The sequence below is a fragment of the Dama dama genome, chromosome 18, assembly GCF_033118175.1.
Source record: "Dama dama isolate Ldn47 chromosome 18, ASM3311817v1, whole genome shotgun sequence".
NCBI lineage: Eukaryota > Metazoa > Chordata > Mammalia > Artiodactyla > Cervidae > Dama > Dama dama.
Window position 1 is genome coordinate 81,621,215 of NC_083698.1, and position 23,133 is coordinate 81,644,347.

Sequence of the window (23,133 nt, forward strand, 5' to 3'; positions counted from 1 at the left end):
AAACAAGAGTCACCGATGAGAGGGAGAGGCCAGATAGAGAGGGTTCAGAGAGGAACCATCATATGAATAGTGATGCTCATTCCTGAGACAGAGAGTGTGGAAGGGAGTGGACAGAGAAATGGGAAGTGAGGAAGTTGAGGCAGACGAGAAAGTCCTGCTCTCCTGGCAGATCATCCATCCCCATCGTCTGGTTGGTAGGCCTCCTTTGCTCCTAACCTGCCTGAGAGCGCCACACAGAATAAATTCTCGTCTTAGAATTTGGTGTTTCTTTTCCCCCGCTCACTTTCTTTCCTGCCTTTTTCCTCCCCATCCCTCGCTCCCTCCTGCCATTTCCAACAGAGGTATCCCATCACTTCTAAGATATAAAGCGATGAATATCTCAGTAACTAGTGGCTCATCCTTCCCAGGGTTAATAGGCCGGTCCCAGGTGTCCAGGTCCCTTTTACTGTAAAACATCCCAGGCAGAAGTGCCTGCTCCTCAGTCACTGTGGGTTCAAAGGTTATTTTCGAAAAGATGGTACCTCAACTCCCAGATCAGTTCCCTTGGAGGATAGTCAGAAGATCAAGTGCATTGTATTTTGATAAGAGGGTGGGAAGAAGATGCCTAGGAACCTGAGCATGTAGAAGGGGTTTGGGGTGGAAGCCAGAGTGAGGCTGGATGTGTTTGAAATGAAGACGCCAAACCAGAAGCAGCAGGCATTTGAGCATTCTAGGCACTAAAAATGAAGAAGTGTGAAGCTCTTAGGTAACCTTTTCCCTCACATGGAAAGTTGATGAACGAAAGAAATGCAGAGAAATTTCTTCTCTTTTTATCCAAAAGAGAAGAAAACAAGACAATTTGAACATAGAAAAAAGCAAATTGCTTCTTGACATAACAAATCACCCCTAAACATAGTGGCTTTGTGCAACTAATGGTTACTATTTGTCATGACTCTGCGGGTTGGCTGGGCAGGCTCTGTTGAGCTCTGCAGGCAGCTGGTGGGGCCGAATGGTCTAGCCTGGCCTCACTCGCGTGCTTGCCTGTTGGCTGGATATTAGCTGGGGCCATGTCTTGGCCACATGTTTCTCATCATCCAGCAAGGACTCTGTGTTCTTTTACAAGGTGGCATTGTCTGGGTGCCCAAGAATAGCAAGTGAGCAAGGCCTAAAGGCCAAGTTCTTTTCAAGCGTTTGTTTGTATAGTGGGTTAAACAGTTGACCCCAAAGGATATTTTTGTTGTTGTTGTTCAGTTGCCAAGCCATGTCTGACTCTCTGTGACCCCATGGACTGCAGCACTTCAGGCCTCCTTGTCCCCCACCATCTCCTGGACTTTGAGTTCATGTCCATTGAATCAGTGATGCCATCCAAGCATCTCATCTGCTGTTGCCCTGTTCTCCTTCTGCCTTCAATCTTTCCCAGCATCAGGGTGTTTTCCAGTGATATGCAAAGGATATGTCGATGTCCTAACAACCAGAGCCTGTGAACGTGACCTTATCTGGAAAAGGACCCTGGCAGATGTCGTTTAGTTACTGTCTCAAATTGAGATCGTCCTGGATTATCCAAGTGGGCCCTAAATCCAATGGCACATGCCCTTATAAATAACAGAAAGACAAAGGGAGATTTGACACACAGGTGGAGGAAGAGAAGACACATAGAGGAGAAGGTTCTGTGAAGATGGAGGTGGAGGTTCGTTACATAGCCACGAGCCAAGGAATGCATGCAGCCACAGGAAGCTGGGAGAAATAAAGAGTAGATTGTTTCCCGGAGCATTAGGAGAGAATGTGCCCCTTACTGATGCCTTGAGTTTAGACTTTTGGCCTCCAGAACTTGAGACAATACATTTCTGTTGCCCCCCCCCCCTTATTTGTGGGGTTTTATCTATTTGTTACTTAATTTTTATTGGAATATAGTTGTTTTACAATGTTATGTTACTTCTACTGTCCAGCAAAATGAATCAGCCATAGGTATACATATCTGTTGTTGTTTAGTCAGTAAGTTATGTCCAACTCATTTGCAACCACACAGACTGTAGCCCATGAGGCTCTTCTGTCCATGGGATTTCCCATGGCAAGAATACTGGAGTGGGTTGCCATTTCCTCCTCTAGGGGATCTTCCCAACCTAGGGATTGAACCCGCATCTCCTACATTGTCAGGCAGATTCTTTCCCAAGTCACCAGGGCCAATCACAGACTGGTTCAAAATTGGGAAAAGAGTAGATCAAGGCTGTATATTGTCACCCTGCTTACTTAGCCTGTATGATGAGAAATGCTGAGGTAGATGGATCACAGGCTGGAATCAAGATTGCCAGGAGGAATATCAACAACTTCAGATATGTAGATGATACCAATCTAATGGCAGAAAACAAAGAGGAATTTAAAAGCCTCTTGATGAGGGTGAAAGAGGAAAGTGAAAAAACTGGCTTAAAATGAAGATCACGGCATCTGGTTCCCTCACTTCATGGCAAATAGATGGGGAAACAATGGGAACAGTGGCAGATTTCATTTTCTTCATCTCCAAAATCACTGCAGCCATGAAATTAAAAGGCTCTTGCTCTTGGGGAAGGAAAGATATGACAAACCTAGACAGTGTATTATAAAGGAGAGCCATCACTTTGCCAACAGAGGTCCATATAGTCAAAGCTGTGGTTTCTTCAGTGGTCATGTACGGATATGAGAGTTGGACCATAAAGAAGGCTGAGTGCCAAAGAATTTTTGCTTTCGAATTGCGGTGCTGGAGAAGACTCTTGAGAGTTCCTTGGACAGCAAAGATCAAACTAGTCCATCCTAAAGGAAATGACCCTTGAATATTCATTGGAAGGACTTATACTGAAGCTGAAGCTCCAATACTTTGGCCACCCGATGCGAAGAGCTGACTCATTGGAAAAGACCCTGATGCTGGGAAAGACTGAAGGCAAGAGGAGAAGGGGACGACAGAGAATGAGATGGTTGGATCGTGTCACCAACTCAATGGACATGAGTTTGAGCAAGCTCCAGGAGATGGTGGAGGACAGGGAAGCCTGGCCTGCTGCAGTCCATGGGGTCGCAAAGAGTCGGACACGACTGAGCGACTGAACAACAACAGGAACACCGAGGCCATGTACATGTGTCCCTTTTCTTTTGGACTTTCCTCCCATTAGGACACCACAGAGCACCTATTAATAGAGTTCACTGCATTGCACAATATGTTCCCTTCAGTTGTCTGTTTTATACATAGTATCAATAGCGTGTATACCTCAATCCTAGTCTCCAGTGTGACTCCAGAGTCCTATGTTGGTTTAAGTTACCATGTTTGAGGTAAATTGTTACAGCAGCCCCAGGAAAAGGAAACAGTTTACATCACCTTTGCTAATGTCCCATTACCAAAGACTATCACATGGCTCAGCCAGGGTTCAGTGAGTCAAGAAATAGACCCCACTTCTGCATGAGAGGAAGTGGTGAGCCGACAGGAGTGGAAAGAATTTGCGGCCAGTTTCTGCAAACTGCCACATCAATGAAAAGGAAGATTTTCACATTAGAGCAGATCAAAAGGCAGGTTTTGCTGATAGAATTTAAATGGGAGAACAGAGAAATATTCAAATTAGGGGCAGGAGACAAAAGAGGGAAATGGAGGGGAAGGCATCTTGTCTAATGACTTAGCCCCTGTAGATGAGGATGAAACTTCTAATGATTGTATGCCCATCATAAAGAAAAGTGGAGGAAAAAAATCTCCCTGCAATAAGTGGTGGGAAATCAGGGTGTTTAATCTTGCTGTCTTCTTGCATGTGTATAATTTTTATGTTTGATCATGGAGTCAGAAATAAAGGAAAAACCATGTTGATGATTTCTGTGATCTTTCATAGTCACTTCAGCTCAGATGTATTCTGAAGTTGTGAAAGAGTACCTATGTGCTGGCAATATGGAGGGGGACTCAAGAGAGAAATGTTGGTTTTTGCCTTCAAGGCGCTCTCCAGTGAGTGCAAAACACATATGTTGACTGAAAAAAATTGCTGTTTCACTGACACATATTTATAAGTAATTCTAATAAGAATGGAGTGCAGTAAATGGCTGGTTTGCAGGGATAGTCGAGTCAGAATTATTCCAGTCTGGAGAAAGTGAGGTAGTTTTTATAAAATAAGTGGTATTTTAGCTGAGCTTGGAAAAATGAGTAGGGTTTCTTTAGAAGTAGGGAGAGGATGTTTGCATTTCCTTTGGATAAACATCATGAAGCACACAGGTGGGTTATAGACTCAGAAATATGAGCTGCTTTCACTGGCGAGAATGTGTATGTTTTCCAGGGTGGGAAGAATCCTAGGGTAGCCTGAAGTAGGAAGTATGGAGAAAGAAGAAAGAGGCAAAGGCCTTAGGATTGTGGAGTCAGAGGAGGAACCAGAGAGCTATGTTAGAGTCAGATCATGAAGGTCCTGAATTTCATGCACAGTAGAATGTAAAAGGGGCTTCCCCGGTGGCTCAGCTGTAAAGACTCTGCCTGCAATGCAGGGTCAGGAAGATTCCCCTGGAGGAGGGCATGGCAACCCACTCTAGTATTCTTGCCTGGAGAATCCCATGGACAGAGGAGCCTGGTGGGCTACAGTCCGTGTGGTCACAAAGAGTTGGACACGATTGAATAGACTGAGCATGCACACAGAGAATGTGAAAGGACCCCACTGTTGTTTTATACATCTGAATGTATTCTCATACGCGGTCTCATCTGATACTTTTAAGAACCCTGGGAGATAGGGTGCTATGTTCCTCACCCATCCTATGGATGAGGAAATGAAGATTCATGATTTAGTAGAGATGACAGAGCTGTGAAATGTGACTAGAATTAGGACTCAGATCTCCAATGAATAAAATATCTCTTAATTACTGCTTCCCTCCTTGCAGTATTAGGCCATGCCCTGTGTGCCCTCCATAAAGCATGCTGACTGCTGGACCCAAGAGCTCAGTGCCCAGGGCAAGTATCTGCATGCTTAAGTTGTCATGCTCTGATGAACTGGAAGTGCAAAAAAAAAAAGACATACTTGCTTCTGTAAAAGCAAAGTTGAATATTTACAAAAGAATCAATTTAGGAAAACTGCAGGTGGATTAAATGTGATGTAACAACTTTCAGGGGGCTTCCTAGGTGACTCAGTGGTAAAGAATTCACCTGCCAAGGCAGGAGAGGCAGGTTTGATCCCTGGGTTGAGAAGATCCCCTGGAGAAGGAAATGGCAACCCAGTCCAGTATTCTTGCCAGGAGAATCCCATGGACAGAGGAGCCTGGCGGGCTACAGGCCATGGGGTCGCAAAAGAGTTGGACACAACTTAGCAACTAAACAACCATAACTACAACTTTCAGAGTTTGAGGGGGTGGCATTGCAAGACCTGGAAAGATTTGGCCGAGATTTCTTGGCGAGTATTTTTATATTCTTGCTTTAATTGCAGTTGTAACCCACTCATGGGTGGGGTTTCTATAAGTTAGATAACTGGCAATTCCAGTCAGTTGACCCATAGGTTTGGCTTTGTAAGACTGACAACGGAATATACATTCATGTTTTCTAAATGAAAATGTTTAAGAAGAGCATATGTCACTTTTTGAGCTCTCATATAAAAATAGCTGTCCCTTTGTAGCAGAAAGGGTAAAAGGGCTTCTACTGTTTATTATACCACCTTCTTCTGTAGATATTTGGGACATCCAACCTTGATGATTTGAACTGTGCTTCGTAAAGATGACTCTGGCAGCAATGAAGGAGTAAATGATTTGGGGGTAGGGAAAACAGAAGTTAGTCAATACCACAAGGAGAAGACATTGATTTGGGCTACATAGAATTACATTGAATTAGAATACTAAACTATGAGCTTTTAAACTATGCATCATATTTAAATACTCATCTAAAATATTCTATATAAAAGAATGAGTTTTGTTTGAACACTGGTAAGAGAGAGGTATAGATATGAGAGATGTATGAGAAAATAGCGGAAAGCTGTGATAATTCTAGCATGGATTTAACAAACTTTAACACTACAGCCTTCATATGTTAGGGCAGTTGCTCTATCATTTTCTTTATTGTACACCCAGAACTCTATTTTTATAATGAGTGCATTTCCTTTTTTGTGTGATTGACCATGAAACTTAATAAGACCTAAAATAGATGCCCTGCATAAAATGTCTGGAAGGTAAATGGAAAGTATTTTCTCTTTTTACCTTCTTATTCATTTGAGAGTATTTATAGATATATGGGACAGGTTTCTTTCTGTTAAATGCATCCCTCTTTGCTGATTTTGTACTGCATGTTACAAATATTACTGGTTGTAAATATCACCAAATTGCAATATCATTTTCTACTCAAGACAATTAATAAATGATGGAAAAATTTCCAGATAACCCGCAGACTTTATTTTTCAGAGGCTTTAAGAAGATCTGTGTTTTAACTATAATGGAATATTGGTGACCTGCTTGAACAATGGCATTCATGTAAAGAAAATGAGTAGATATATATCCACAGAATCCAATGATAAAATCTTTACAACTTCAACTTTTGCTCTTTACTGTAAAATCTCTCTGATCCTTTATATCCTACTGAGAGCTTCTAGAAGGAGCCATAAAGATAACCTGCCAGTTCTGTGAGAAGGTTGAATATAATTCAATCAGGGTTCTACCATTCAAAGCAAATAATTAAATTTTTATGCTCTGCATAGCTTTTTGTGTTTTGGCACCTTGCTCCTGATCAATCCTCTTATATACGTATGGGAAATTAAAAAAGTTTTAACCATGAAACTGGTTAAGAATCTACTTTCTGAATTTCCAATTTTAATATATGCTTTAAAGCTTAGGGTTATTAAGAAGTACAAATGAATAAAATTATCCATGTCACTGGAAGCATGACACTTACTTAAATATTGGAGTTTTGATCTAATTCCAGAGAATGAGTAAAAACTATCCTCATTTAAGTTCAGTCAATTAATTTCGTTTTCCTGTGGTTAACCCTAAAGCTAGCCAATTTTCAGTGAGCTAAAACAAATGATGAGAATATTTATGTTCTTAAATCATTTGACTTAACACAAAATTTGTTCTTGATTTTAGGCAAGTTGATTTAAGTTACATAGAAAGTAGATTGGCTTCAATATGAAATTGGCTTCATGTTGGTTGCCTCTTAACTGTATAAACTCTGGCAGATTACTTGTGCTCTCAAGCCTCAGTTTCTTCATCAATAAAATGGGGATAATGAGCATCAACCTCATAGAATTGCCATGATTGTAAACAAAATAGTGCATGAGAAATGCCCAGTGTCTGACATATGGTGTCAGCTTGGCTAAGGTTAGTGAGTATTATTAAGTGTGATATAGAATTATATTCAAATACCATATGTGCATGAAATGAAATCAGTGCTTACATCAGTGCTTAGGTTTGTAATTTAGTCATTTTTCCCCTCCCTTTCTCCCATCTTTTTTCCTCTTTTCCTTCTGTTTTTATATATCAGATTCCCCCCCTAAATCATTCTCCTTTAAAACATGAAGGAGACTTCTTGCTAAGGTCCAGAATGCTCCCAGCACTTCATCTCCTGCCACAGCCCTCTGATGGGCAGCAGATGTATCCTGTGGACCAGACTCGTCCAGAGCTGTGATCCTCAAGTGGGGTACTGTGAGCCTCTGGGGAGCCATGAAGACTCCCCAGGTTCACAGGCCCAGAGATAGTTTCAAGAGAATCAATGCTGATAACTTCATTTTTCACATGTACACCTTCCTAAAATTTCATCTCGCTGAGACTGTGCCTCTAAAGCGGGTGATTTTCCTCCAATCCCTGTATGAGCAAAGACACCCCTTTGCTCTTCAAAAGAAAAACCTAGCACTCATCTATCCCTAATATTAGGATGATGATTGCTCCAGAGTGAAAAAATTCTTCAACCCCTCCCCCAAACAGACACACTTAAATATGGTTTTTACTAAAATTATGCAACTCCTCCCTGAAAGAGACACATTTAAGTAAGGATGTTAATCAATAACTGACAAATCCTCCACAACTCAGGTCGTTTTTAGTTTTTTAACAAAATTAAATATTTCATGATAAATCATTGTGTGTTCTTTTAATATACTTTGGAGGGAGCTCAAGGAATCAAGTCATGTTGTTCTAAGTAAACCCTTCCATTTATATCTGTGTATTTGTGTGAACAAATATTCTCCATGGTTACATTGAAAATAATATCAGTACCAATGCTGAACCCTTCTCATTCTAACAATAAATACTACTGTCTTCAGCTCAGTTAGTAGCGCAGTTGTGTCCTAACTCTTTGCAACCCCATGGACTGCAGCATGCCAGGCTTCTCTGTCCATCACCAACTCCTGGAGCTTGCTCAAACTCATGTCCATCAAGTTGGTGATGCCATTCAGTCATCTCATCCACTGTCATCCCCTTCTCTTGTTGTCTTAGTGGATACAAAAGTTCTTAGTTGCTCAGTCTTATCTGACTCTTTGCAACCCTTTGGACTGCAGCCCACCAGGCTCTTCTGTCCCTGGTATTTTTCAGGCAAGAATATTGGAGAGAGTTGCATTTCTTCCTCTGGGGATCTTCTGACCCAGGGATCGAAACCATGTCTCCTGCATCTCCTCCATTGTAAGTGGATTCTTTACCTGCTGAGCTATTGGAGGAAGCAGTGGATACAAAGACTCAACTAACAATAAAAAGAAGTCATATCCATCTAAGGGGTGCATTTCCAAAGCAATTTTACTTTTTTATTTTATAAATTATTTAAGATTTTGTATGTATGCCTATTTCTGGGGTATTCAAATTCCTTCAGATACATTTTAAGAGTTCAGTAAACGCTAGGGCAAGAGAATGGTTAGGTCAGAGTAAGACAGAGAGATCCCAGCTGATTCTGTAAAAGGCAGAATAATAATGTTGATCAAGAACTATATACTTAAATTCCAATGTATTAAAAAGAAGTAGATTTGAATGCATACTTATTCCCCTTTTAGTTTGGAAAAGAACATAGACCTGGATTTCATGTATTTAATTGTGTCCTTAGTTCTCTCATGGATAAAATTGAGTCTGATCTCTTATGTGATATTGCCTTTTAACTTGAAATGATCATTTCCTAGACTTTGCATTCTGTCATATTTGTTGTTCAGTCTCTCAGTCATGTCTGACTCTTTGATACCCCATGGACTGCAGCACGCCAGGCTTCCCTGGCCTCTACCATCTCCAGGAGTTCACGCAAACTCATGTCCATTGAGTCGGTAATGCCATAGAACCATCTTGTCCTCTGTCGTCCCCTTCTCCTCCTGCCTTCAGTCTTTCCCAGAATCAAGGTCTTTTCCAATGAATTGGCTCTTCGCATCAGGTGGCCAAAGTATTGGAGCCTCAGCTTCAGTATCAGTCCTTCCAATGAATATTCAGGGTTGATTTCCTTTAAGATCTACTGGTCATTTCGGGCTGGCCAAAAAGTTTGTCTAGATCCGTCCATAAGGTGTAATGCAAAAACACAAATGGATGTTTTGGCCAACCCGGTAAATGTGCCCTTTATTCTGGATTGTTCCTACTAGCATTAAAGCTTGCTGTGTGGTATTTTTCATACTAAACAAAATTTCAAGGTTAAATGATTGTTTCTCAATAAAACAATGGCTCTGAGGAAATGGAATAGAGATGTAAACCATTTCCACTATTTGCAGGAGCTGAGAAATGGAGCAAGGGAGGAAATATTTTTTATTTTGTTCCTTTTGCAAAATTTATAACCATTAAAAAGGTGCTTTTTTGGACTTCCATGGTACAAAATTAGCAAATGTTTAAACATGGTTGTTGGAGGGAGTGAGGCTGTGAGAACTGCAGTATTGTTTAAATCTTTTTAAAAAATTGTGATAATGTATACATAAGGGCTTCCTCTGTGGCTCATTGGTAAAGAATCCACCTGCAGTGAAGGAGATTCAGGAGATATGGGTTCGATCCTTGGGTTGGAAAGATTCCCTGGAGGAGAGCATGGCAACTCACTCCAGTATTCTTGCCTGGAGAATCCCATGGACAGGGGAGCCTGACAGGCTACAGTCCATGGGTTGCAAAGAGTTGGACATGACTGAAGCAGCTGAGCATGCATGCAGTATATACATAAAATTTCCCATCTTAACCGTTTTAAGTGTATGGTTCAGTACTATTCAATATATTTAGGTTGTTGTATGATTGGCTTTCCTGGTGTCTCAAACAGTAAAGAATCTGCCTGCAATGTGGGAGACCCTGGTTCGATCCCTGGGTTGGGAAGAGCCCCCAGAGAAGAAAATGGCAAACCATTCTTGTATTCTTGCCTGAAGAATCCCATGGATGGAGGAGCCTCCTCTGTCCCTGAAAAATCCCAGGGACAGAGGAGCCTGGTGGGCTACAGTCCCTTGGGTCACAAAGAGTCAGACACGACTGAAGAACTAACACACACACACAATCAGTCTCCAGAATTTTTTGCAGAACTGAAATTATATACTCATGAAACAGCTTTGCATTTCCCCCTCCCCCTAGCCACGGGCGACCACTATTTTATTTTCTGTTTCTAAGAACCTGACTACTCTAGATACTTTAAGTGGAATCATACAGTGTCTTTTGTGACTAGATTATTTCACCTAGCATATCTTGAAGGTTCATTTGGCTTGCAGTATGGGTGAGAATGTCTTTCCTTTTTAAGGTTGAATAATATTACACTGGCCTTCCCTTGCAGCTCAGATGGTAAAGAATCCGCCTGCAATGCAGGAGACCTGGGTTCAATCCCTGGGTTGGGAAGATTCCCTGGAGAAGGGAAAGGCACCCACTCCAGTATTCTGGCCTGGAGAATTCCATGGACTATACGGTCCATGGGGTGGCAGAGTCGGACACTACTGAGCGACTTTCACTCACTGCACCACTTAACATTCCCACCAACAGTGCTCTAGGGTTCTGATTTCTTCATATCCTTTCTCACACTTAATATTTTATGGGTTTTTTGATAGTAGTCACCCTAATAGATGTGGGGTAACATCTCATTGTGGTTTTGATTTGCATTTTGCTAATGACTAGTGATATTGAGATCTTCTCATATACTTGTTGGTACAAAATGCTGTTAAATACATGAAAGCTCCTCTCTCCCACATTAATATTGAGAGAAATTCTGGTAAACTTTAATAAGGTACAATGCTATTAAACATTACTGAAAATTCAAAATAAATACCAACATTCTGCTAGAGTTTCCCAGTTAGTCAAGAACACGACTTAAAAAGAGAACCCTCTAATATTGTTTAATCTTTCATCCCATGTTTTAATTCATATTAAATTTTCTTATCTTAGAAATTCTCTTGAGCAGCTGTGAGCTTCTATTTTTCAAAGATTTTATTACAAGTCACCAGAAGAATGCTCATCCTCCCTCTCTCATGAGATGGAAATAAGAGATACATATGTTGTCATAGGGAGAAAATTTATGTTATCCAGAAGCTCCAGTGAGCTATTTCTCTTATCAAAGTCTCTGTGGTTTTGTACTATTATACTTAGGTTTATTTACTCAACGGTATTTACTTAGTACGTGTCCTGTGTTAGATACTGGCCACTCAAAGATAAAATGGTACAGTGTCTGCCCTGAAAGATCTCAGAGACTAGTGGTAAGAGCAAACGAGACAGTTAGCAAGTTTAATATAGAACAGCATCTTTTGCCACCGAGAACAATCTGCATCTTATGGGAGGATCTTATGAGAGGATCAAGGAAATCAGTTGGGTGAAGCCCAGAATTTAGTGTGGGAGGGGTTGTGAAAAGTGGAGTCGGAGAATGAGGTAAATATAAGGGCAATTTAGAAATATTTTAGGATATCAAAAAATAACTGAAGTTTTCCTACAAATATTTTGAAGTTCATCTTCAGTTTCTCTTGTGCTTCCATTTTTAGTTGATTATTTGGACCCATTTACAAATACTTTAGGAAGTTCCTTGAATGGATAAATGTGAAAACTACAAATACCTTATTGGTTTATTGCTTGAATTTTACGCAAGTACAAACGAATGGTGATGCTTTAACTTCCTGGTTTTACAGCCCTGACCTTACAAGGTCATTTTGTACATAATTTGTTTTGCATTAAATTTGTATTTCATTTTTGCACTGAAGTAGGAAAATTTATAGTTCATAAAACAGTTTCATGTCTTGTGAAACATTTTAAGATCTTCTTTTATTCATCTTTACCTCCCTACCAAGGTACTGCTTTCCCTGGGATCTTATAGTCTCATGTTTAAATTTAAAAACATCTATTAAAAGTCTTGATCTAGAGACAAGGACGTCTCCATGATATTTGAGTTCATGGCTGACTTTAACTTAGCAGTGAAGGCGAAGATGTTATTTCAAGTAACATTTATTTGTGCTTGGGTTAAGAAAGCTCTGAGTGAGAAATGTTTTTTGGGTTCTGATAACTTTGAATGAAGTTACTATCAAATAATTTCAGATTTGACATTGTCTCATGAGATCATTAAGCACATTTCTCTCTTTCTACATGTGAGCACATTGAGATGCACAGAACTCAGGTATTTGACCAAAAAAATATAGTTAGTGTAACAAATGACAAAATGAGCAGACACTTAGCCTCCCTGGATTAGTTTCAATTATTGATACAACTATTCTGCCCTCTCTGGACAACCTGCTGAAAGTTGATGATTTAAAAAGAAAAGTATTTGCATAAGTCTGCTTTCACTTCCTGCATGTGTAGTTTGCCTGCTGCTGTGCTAAATAAAGAGACGACTCATCTCAAATCTTCTTCGACTTGAAGGACTTAGATAAGTGGAAATGCATGTAATGAAATAGAAGGAAATGGATATGGAGACAAAGACTGGTCACAGAACAAATAGAAACATGAAAGAAGTCTCTTTTTTTTTTGAGTTGTGCTTTATAAATGTCACTGCTCTCTCCTCTTTCCACATTTCTGTTTGTAATGGCAGCTGTGTCTTGTCCTCCTGCTACACAACTGTAGTTTGAGGGTAGTCCTCCTCTTAGCAGTCTGAATTTTAGGGAAATGGGAGGAGAGATTTTGGTCCTTCAGTTCTCTGCTTTCATTTCTGCTGGGACGTGTATCAGTGATGGGATCTCTTTACCCACCATGTCTCTATATTCTCTCTTGTAAATCTATTTTATTGAAAGGTTTATCGGATATTTTTAAAATGTTCATCGTTGAAGGAAGGCTGTGGACTTTTGTTTTAGTTAATAAAAGAAGCTAATGTGTACTGAGTATTTGATGTCTGATGGGTGGTGGCAGACTTTGTGAGTCCATTCTCTGATTTAATCCTAGCAATACTTCTATAAAGTTACTGTTAGGAGACTTACAAGGCCTCACAACTTACTAGCAACAGGCACAGAACCAAAGTTGAACCTGGGACTTTTAGCCTCTAAATCTATAGAGGCTACTGTGCTAAGTACCTTGTCCTCCGAAGTTCAGCACACAGTGCTTTCTGCATGGTGAAAAATTAATTACAGTCAAAAATTAAGAAATACACATTTCCACAGTAGAAGAATAAATACAACCCTAAACGTTAATTTGCTAATTATTTTTCACCATGTAGGATATAATTTGATAATCAATCTTACATACTCTATGTGTTACGCAAATGTTTCCAACCTTCTTAAATTATTAACCTTGACCGCTGTGACATTCAGAAAACATATAAACGGAAAAATGCAATAATATTATCAGTAACCCTTTCTGTGTAATATGGTGAGCTGAGGGAAACATGATGAGTTACTTTTATTTGGAAAAACATGTTACTCTGTTTTGACTCAAGGATGTTGATACTTTTGGTGTTAGCCTGGATTTGTTTTCTTTTGATCATGCAATTACTGCCTTCATTTTCCTTAGTCCTTAGAGAAGGAAAAACATCCCAATTGCCAAATGCTAATGACGTGTTTATAGGGTCTTAAAGTGTACATCTCATTGTGTTTCTGTTTTTCAGCTGAGAAAAGTTTATGGAGTCAGCATTTGTTTCTCTTGGGGGAATTTTGCTTGTATATTTTAAAGACACATTTACCGTCTCCCTCAGGTGATTTGTGCCAGTATCTGTCCTTCATTATTAGAGCAACAAAAGTTTTTCCCTTTGCGGTCTTACACAGCTTAAATAAATTTAGTCTGTTCTTCCAAAAATACTAATAGTATACCTGCTGCATGTTTTTTCTGAAAATATTTTTTGTTCTTCATTTTTGGAAGTGTATGCTTACTCAGAGACAGTTTATGAGTCAATATGAGGTTTATTTCATACTTTTTAAAAAGTTTGACTTGAGCCTTGGTGTTAAGCATCCTGAAGATATCCTGGTTGTGATTGTTTTAATATTTAAGCAAATAAGAATAGCTATTTGTGTTTCTGTGAAGACATAAACCTAACATCTTGCCCATTTTTGTAATGAGGCCCCATTCTCTCCAGTCACACGAAGCCTGAATTGAAAATTTCAGGACATTGAGATTTTCTTAGATTCTTCTCTAATTGGCTTGAGCTCCCACACAATGAAGAAGAAGAAGCAATTTTGATGTAGTTATTTTTGTTCTCATACATGCAGGAAAGGGATAATAATAAAAGCTTAGACTTGAATTTCATATTTTACAGTAACTTTCTTCTGATTTGGCAGCTCTCTTGTTGGTAAGTTGTAACTCATTTTAAAGAAAAGGACACAAAAATTCAAACTGAGTTGCAAGTCCTAGTTTACCTAGATGAAGGGTCCCAGATTCAACTTGGCAGTTTTGATCACAAGCTCTGTGATACTTGCACTTCACTTTGCATGGTTAGATGCCATGGAATGAAGAAAAATGGAGTAAGCACCATTAAAACAATTTAAATTGCAAGATATTTTGGTATCCCACATTCAGTCAGAAGGCTTGTACTATGGTTTTAAATGTATATAATATATATCACATTGTACAATATGTGATAATATATATTTATTGTACAATATACCTTGCATATATTATATACTCTTTCAGTATATATATATGTCTTTATATATGTCTTTATATATACTTTATATATATATGTCTTAGATGGTCAAATTTTCCTTTTTAAGGAGTTTTTTTGAGTGTGTCAGAGAGAGATAACCTAAAGAGATCTTTCACATTGTTCATTTGGAAATGATAGAGAGACAAACTGAGATTGTCCTTTCAACATATGAATCCTTTACTTGGTTCACAGCTGCAAACATTTTTTGAGACATTCCTGAGAGCCAGTTCACCTCTTCAGGCTTTTGATAACATGAAGGAAGCCATTAGCAAACTCCTACTAGCAGCTGAAGTCTTCAGTGAAACAGCTACTCTGGGACCAAAGATCTTCCAAAGGTAAAAGCAAATTTTAATGTTAAAAAAAAAAAACCTACCTTCTAAAAATTGATTGTTAATGAAAATGTATCTTAACGATCACAAGTAGGTGCTACTTGGAAATTTTTATATAGTATAAAGTATGAACTTCTAAACTGATGTTTTGTAATTTGTAGACCCTATAAGTTCAGAGTATGTTAAAGACTCACAGTATTTAAACAGTGGTGACAAAAAATAAAGCACAGTTAATATTTAAATTATTTTTAAAATTGTAACCCCTTTCAAGCTCACCTATCTTTATCATATATGCTTTCCATTGACTAATTATATTTTTATTTATATACTTTTATTAACAAAATTCAATAACTCTTATCTCTACATTTTATCCAGTTTACTTGAATACAATTTAAGGCCTTTTTCTAGGGAAATGTTAAATCTAGTATGTTAAGAAAAGGAGGTACCTCCATGTAAGTTTTATCATGCTTTCTATGTGAATAAGAATGCTTAGCATGGAGAAGTAGGAGAGGTTCCTTTCCCACATTGTGTGTTTATGGAGTCAACTTCATTGCTTCATTTAATGTGATATGAATACTTTTTATATGTCTGTATTTTCTGTAGGTAATGAAACAGACTCCAAATCCAAAGATAAATTGTATTTAATTTTAGATTATCTAAGCCACTGCTCTTTGTAATCAGTATAGATGTTGAAATTTAACCCCAGTGAGTATTACTGATATAGTACCAAATAATAGAGTAAACATAGCAAATATAATGTGTCTTGTTACCGTGTGTTGTTTTTATTTTATTTTTATCAGAGCACAGTTGCTTTACAATGTTGTTAGTTTCTGCTAGGCAGCAACGTCAGTCAGCTGCACGTCTGCATATGTCCACTCTTTTTTAGATTTCCTTCCTATTTAGGTACCATAGAATGTTGAGTGCTATACTGTAGGTTCTCATTAATTATCCATTTATACATAGTAATATATATATATATATATATATATATATATATATATATATATATATATGTCAGTCCCAAACCCCCAATTCATCCCACCCCGTTAGTCTCTTGGTAACCACGAGTTTGTTGTCTCCATCTGTGACTCTCTCTGCTTTGCAGGTAAGTTCATCTCTACCATCTTTCTAGATTCCACATGTAAGTGACACTATACAGTGTTTGTCTTTCTGACTTATTTCACTCTGCCTGGCAATCTCTAGGTCCAGCCACCTCTCTGCAAAAGGCACTATTTCATTCCTTTTTTATTGTTACCTTGTGTTTTTATTTCAGATGCAGATTATGTTTTCAACTTTTAACCTTTGATATTGGTTACGGCAGTGTCGGGTCCCCTGTAGTACTTCAGGTGAGTATGCCAGAGTGCTCACAGGAGCTTTCCTTTTGGCTGAAGGGTGTGTGTGTGTGTGTGTGTGTGTGTGTGTGTGTGCGTGTGTGTGTGTGTGTGTGGTGGTGGTGTTGTTTTCATTCATAGTAACCAATCAATAAGTGCAACATGCATCAAACTTCCAACAGCAGAACATTACAGCATACTAACACATATATATGGAATTTAGAAAGATGGTAACGATAACCCTATATGCAAAACAGAAAAAGAGACACAGAAATACAGAACAGACTTTTGAACTCTGTGGGAGAAGGCGAGGGTGGGATGTTTCGAGAGGAATCGGGTGGAGAGGGAGGTGGGAGCGGGGATTGGGATGGGGAAGACGTGTAAATCCATGGCGGATTCATATCAATGTATGACAAAACCCACTGAAAATAAATAAATTAAAAAAGCTCATGGAAGAATGCAAAAAAATAAAAATAAAAAAATAAAAAAAAAAAAACTTCCAACAGCAAACTTACATTTGTGCTTCCTTGGTAGCTCAGGGGGTAGACTCTGCCTTCAATGCAGGTGACGCAAGTGATGTGGGTTTGTTTGATCCCTGGGTTGGGAAGATCCCTTGGAGAAGGGAATGGCAACCCGCGCCGGTATTCTTGCTGTGGTTCAAAGAATTAACTAGTATATGGAGAGTCTATGATTTGAGTTACAGTACCCACTCTGCTTTCCTGTTGAACAGCACACATTTTTTTTTATGGTTCAACCACTGTTTATGAAATAAATGTGGCATAAAGCTGAGTATATGTTGATGCAGGAAAATAGACATCTAGTTAACAAAAAAATAGCAGGTTACCTAGTTTATTCACATGGCTTTATAAAAAAGTTAACTCCTTTATTCTTTACATATAGATATTTAATTTAAAACTGGCCTAGATTTTAATTTAATTTAGTTTAATTTTTTTAGATTTTAATTTTAAAACCATAGGAATTTTTGAAATATTTGTTTTCAACAGTTGTATGAATATATATAAATTGAAGCATGTTTTTTGTACACTCTGATTCTTTTACTTCATCTTAAATTAACTCATTCATATCATCTCCTCCAACATATTTTTAATCCAAAATTGTCCTTAGTGGCAATAAGGTTTTAAAAGTTGACTGTGTTAGTCTATAGACAGCTAATTTATGATATGGCAAGAGAAACAGAATAAAATTTATGCACACCCTGGAGTAGAAAATGGCAACCCATTCCAGTAGTCTTGCCAGGGAAATCCCGTGGGCAAAGGAGCGTGGCAGGCTACAATCCAGGGTATCACAAAGAGTCAGACATGATTGAGCAACTGAGCACACAGCACACACAATTGTGTACGTGCAACTTACATAATATTGTACATCAACTATACGTCAATAAAAAAAGAAAAAAATTATGTTCAACAAGAGTTTGACTTCATACTGTATTAACTGGTTTTCAAACTATTACACAAGGAGAATGATTACATTATACGTGATTTCAGACATTTGGTCGATTCAAAGATTTATCCCTAAAATTCTAAAATTTTATGAATCTACATCTTTTATTGATCATTTATTCATTATTTTACCCACATAGTTTACATATATATAAACCCACAATAGTTTACATTATGATTTTTAAAAATTTATTATTTAGAGGTGTTATATATTATTTCCATGAACACAAGTTCCTCAATGATATTTTTAAGATAAACTGATATGATTCTATAAAAAGTAATGTTCTTATGTGCATGCATGCTAAGTCACCTCAGTCATGTCCAGCTCTTTGCTACCCCATGTACCGTGGCCCACCAGGCTCCTCTGTCCAGGGGATTCTCCAGGCAAGACGACTGGAGTGGGTTACCATGCCCTCCTCCAGGGGATCTTCCCGACTCAGGGATCAAACTCAAGTTTCTCAAGTCTCCTGCATTGGCAGGTGGGTTCTTTACCACTAGCACCACCTGGGAATCATATTTTCAAAAGAACAGTACTTAGATTTTTATAAAATTGTTGACCTCCAAAAGGACCACTAGATGTCAGTTCTGATCTATAATCCAACGGGAAATGAATCATGTCTTAGAAGTGATTTCACTGCATTAAAAATAAGTCAACAAAAAATATTTGCTGTTACTTAACTCTTTCACAGGTGCATGAGCATTTAAATGTTCAAGATGATGATGATATGGATTTTGAGGACCAAAACACAGAAGAATTTCTTTTAAAGGATACTTTCAACTTTCTCCTGTCTAATGAATCTTCCCTTTCCATATTTTCTGAGATATTTCAGAGACTTTATAGATCAGCTGTAGTTAAGGTAAGTGCATATTTTTTACTGACATGTATTTTTAATTCATCTTTAGGTATCATTTTCTTTACTGTGCAGTTAAGCAACTTGATAATTCATTTGAAATTGATTTGTACCTGTTATATAAACCTCTTAATATTTTTCTGATGTAAGGATCAATGTTATTTTTGTGTCTACTAAGTATGTGAATGACTGACTATAATGAAATTATGGGTTGAAAATGAAGTAAATCAGCTCCTAATTCCCAAGAGAATTTTGTTTTTATAATGCATAATGCATGTTACGTATTCTAGAATACTGTTAAGGAATACCTGAACCTTTTGGAAGCAGTTAGTGCTCTAGATTAAAATCAAGGGGCTGAAGTTATAATACTCATTTTTTTTAAAGCAGTTACATCTGGTTAACATTTTTGGTTAGAGGCTGATGATTAGGGAATAGTGCTTCAAAGTAAGACTGGTTAATTTTTATGATCTGTTAGTAGAAGTTTTCTTTTTTTTTTTTTTTTCTTTTTTTTTATTATTATTATTATTTTTTTCCAGTGGGTTTTGTCATACATTGATATGAATCAGCCATGGATTTACATATATTCCCAATCCCGATCCCCCCTCCCACCTCCCTCTCCACCCGATTCCTCTGGGTCTTCCCAGTGCACCAGGCCGGAGCACTTGTCTCGCGCATCCCACCTGGGCTGGTGATTTGTTTCACCATAGATAGTATACATGCTGTTCTTTTGAAATATCCCACCCTCACATTCTCCCACAAAGTTCAAAAGTCTGTTCTGTATTTCTGTGTCTCTTTTTCTGTTCTGCATATAGGGTTATCGTTATCACCTTTCTAAATTCCATATACATGTGTCAGTATGCTGTAATGTTCTTTATCTTTCTGGCTTACTTCACTCTGTATAATAGGCTCCAGCTTCATCCATCTCATTAGGACTGGTTCAAATGAATTCTTTTTAATGGCTGAGTAATATTCCATGGTGTATATGTACCACAGCTTCCTTATCCATTCATCTGCTGATGGGCATCTAGGTTGCTTCCATGCCGCTATGGAAAACAGTGTGGAGATTCCTTAAAAAACTGGAAATAGAACTGCCATATGACCCAGCAATCCCACTTCTGGGCATACACACTGAGGAAACCAGATCTGAAAGAGACACGTGCACCCCAATGTTCATAGTAGAAGTTTTCTTGATGTATGAAAAAATCTGTACAGATTAGTAATCTAGGTGTAGTATCGTTTTCTCTGTATCTTTCTGTTTTAAAACCATAACTGGAAAACTTGGAAAAGTAGAATGTGAAAGGTTCTCATCAACAAATGCTGCTCTACAGAGAGATGGTTTTGAGAGTTAAGACGTTATAGACTCTTGTCTCCCTAAGATTTTATTGGTTCATTCCTAGAGTTCCCTGTTTTCCTTCCTTAGTGAGTGGATTGTCATTAAAATCATTAGAACCACTTGACCCGGAGAAAATAGTAAGATGTGTATCTTTTGCTCTTAGGGATGCATTAGAAAAAATAAATGTGAGGGAAATGGGGGTGGGGTAAGTCTGTTTACTGGAATCTGTGAAATGTGAAAATGGTAGTGTGACATACGTGAGGTTAACGTGTAAATTTCCTGCTCTGATTTTGGTACCCTGAAGGCTAAAAAAAGACTTCCTGCCTTTGCAAACTGTCACACTTATTCTGTCCTTCTGGGCCCAACTTCCCAACCTTGCTGCCAAAGCACTACCGAGCTATTTCAGGTTCTTTTGTCAAACATGAAGTTTTCTTGTATTCTGACATCATTTTGATGAGTTGAAGTTGCTGTATTATTTAGAATTAATTAGCTCAGCTGTTAAAGAGTTTAAAATTTGGTTTTTGGCTTGTGCTAAACATAGCTTGATTTTGGAACAATTGCTTAAGAGTTGTGTTTTTTGCCCCTGTTATAGGGTGAAAATTATCAAAAAGAACTAAATCGGTGCCTGTCTTTAGAGGAGATTAACTCAATTATGACTTTTATAAAGGAACTCGGGAGTTTGGGACAATTCCAACTGGTAAAGCAAAAGTGACCTTTGATTCCTCTTGATTACTGAGATTGTAGTAGATCAACCATGAGCTACTTGATTTTTTACTTAAAACTAGAAGATATTTCCTTAAGTATTTGTAAGCTTCTTTTTAGAAATATGAAGATTAAGATGAGCAGAATGCATATTCTTTAAGAGTATGCAGATAATACATGACTTAATAAAGGTAAAAGAATGTGGAATAAATATAGCTGGGAGGCTTTGCTAATTCTTAAGGGGGAAATGCTAACATTTTTCTAAAGAAGTTTACTGTTTGCTTTGGGACATTTACATGTATCCAAAATTTCCTTCTGCTTATTATGCCCCTTTTGTTTGTATAAAAGTAAACATTATTCAATAAAATAATATTTTTTAAAACTACCTAAGTTTGTTATAAATCTGTAGCAAACTCCAAAGGAAAAAAAGTAAATATTAATAATTATAACTTTTACTGGTTTCAGCCTGAAAGTATAAATGGCATTTATTTTATTTCTATGTATTTTCCTAGATTCTGTTAGGTTATTGATGAATATCAATGGGTAATTTATTACACATATATCTATATGCTTCACACTTGCTTTGTTTCTGGTTCTGCCCTTATATAGATAATTTATATTGGATTCATATTTTTCTATGTAAGATTTGTTTATAGAAAGCATTTCTTTAAAGTAGCATTTTTAAAAGTCTACTAATAATTTATTATTAATCTGTTTGGATAAAATATTTATTTTTTACTTAAAAATTTGTATTCAGATGCTACATGTATGAATTTTAACGAACTTAATTACTGAATGTTTGACACTTGTTTTTATTACTTAGCCCCATATTTTAGAGGATTCAAAGTAAGCTTATTACTCAAAACAGAACTTAGTTGATGGATTATTTTAATTAATTTAAATACGGTAAGTGTTACATTTGCAACAGTTTGGTTCAATACCATACAAAGATAATCAGAGAGATCTGGCCTCATCCTTCAGGAATTCTTAATTTAAGACATTAGGAAAGTAAAGAACTTCTCTTGGCACAATGTGAAGAATAGAAAAATTATTTTATAGGAGAAAGGGTAAACATTAATATCTGACTCTCATAGTAGAAAGAGGATGACCATAGATTTTTATTTTTGGTCAGATTAATATCTCTCATCCTGACATTTATAAGACACTTCTAATCCAAGAGGATGTTATCTTCTTTTTCCTGCTTCCTAACTCTGTTACTCAGCTGTTTTGGGGGTATCTATAGAAAGGAGATAGCTGTTTTCATTCAATGAAAAGAGAAATAAAATCACCCCATTTGAAAATATAAACATCAGCAAAATTAATTTCTTATAAAAAGTGGCATTTACATTGACAGCAATGCAGAAAATTAAATTATGGTACTGATAATAGATTTTTCAATAAGTGCCTAATTAAAATATATGAATAAATATAAAGCCTTCCCAAGTAATACTATATTTTCTTTTCCATCGCTTAGTCTGATATTCTGCTCTTGAATATTCCTTCTCAGCTCTTCCCATCTACTACTCCTGGATTTCAATCTCTGATTCATGAATTTTATGGTATGGCAAGTCCTATGGGAAAACCTGGTTCCATCTTGACTCAATACCAGTCTCTTTTAAGTGTATTTGAACAATTTCAGCTCCTGAATAAAAAGGCAGAGCTACACCCGCTGGAATGGTAAGAGAGCCACAAATTTGAATTGTGCAACCCCAAAAATCTCTAAAGATTGATTTCAAAAGGCATTGCCTACATTAAAGAAAGCAACAAAAAGAAGTGTATCCAAAAATTCATGCTCTGGAAAATAAGCTTCTTTAAAACATTGAAACCATAATGATTCTAGTGGTCTTCAAACACTGTAACAAAAATATATCCAACAGTTTTTCAAACCAGCAAGACTTGACTCCACTCAAAAGTCAAGTTTAAAATTAAAAGTTTCAAGCTAGTTTCACCCTGTGATATATATCCCTGAATTTCAGGAGCATCAGACAGAAAGAATTAGGTGAGATTTGTTTTATGAACCGTCAGTCAGAGTGGAGGCCAGGATGGTATGAACATTCATTTAGAGTTTTTGAGGCATGAGTTTATTCTGGACAAAACATCCAAATTTATAAATATGTCTGTCTCTACCACAAGACTAGTGTTTTTGTTTTTGTTTTTTTAAAGATAGAATCTCAGAGAGGAGCATTTGGCCAGGAAGAAAGGTCCTTGGCCTCCCCCATCCACTTCCATTCTAATGT

The 23,133-nt window shown here is 37.6% G+C and overlaps 1 protein-coding gene across 1 annotated transcript in view; it reads left to right on the forward strand.

Annotated features, from left to right (window-relative positions):
• The window catches only part of CPED1 (cadherin like and PC-esterase domain containing 1), a 304,150-nt gene that overhangs the window by 124,901 nt on the left and 156,116 nt on the right, over positions 1 to 23,133 (forward strand). Inside the window, exons 7-11 of the mRNA XM_061165684.1 lie at positions 15,083 to 15,225; positions 16,493 to 16,565; positions 18,700 to 18,867; positions 20,787 to 20,891; positions 22,404 to 22,573. Coding sequence (XP_061021667.1) covers positions 15,083 to 15,225; positions 16,493 to 16,565; positions 18,700 to 18,867; positions 20,787 to 20,891; positions 22,404 to 22,573 — 659 coding nt within the window. The remainder of the gene's footprint in view (positions 1 to 15,082; positions 15,226 to 16,492; positions 16,566 to 18,699; positions 18,868 to 20,786; positions 20,892 to 22,403; positions 22,574 to 23,133) is intronic.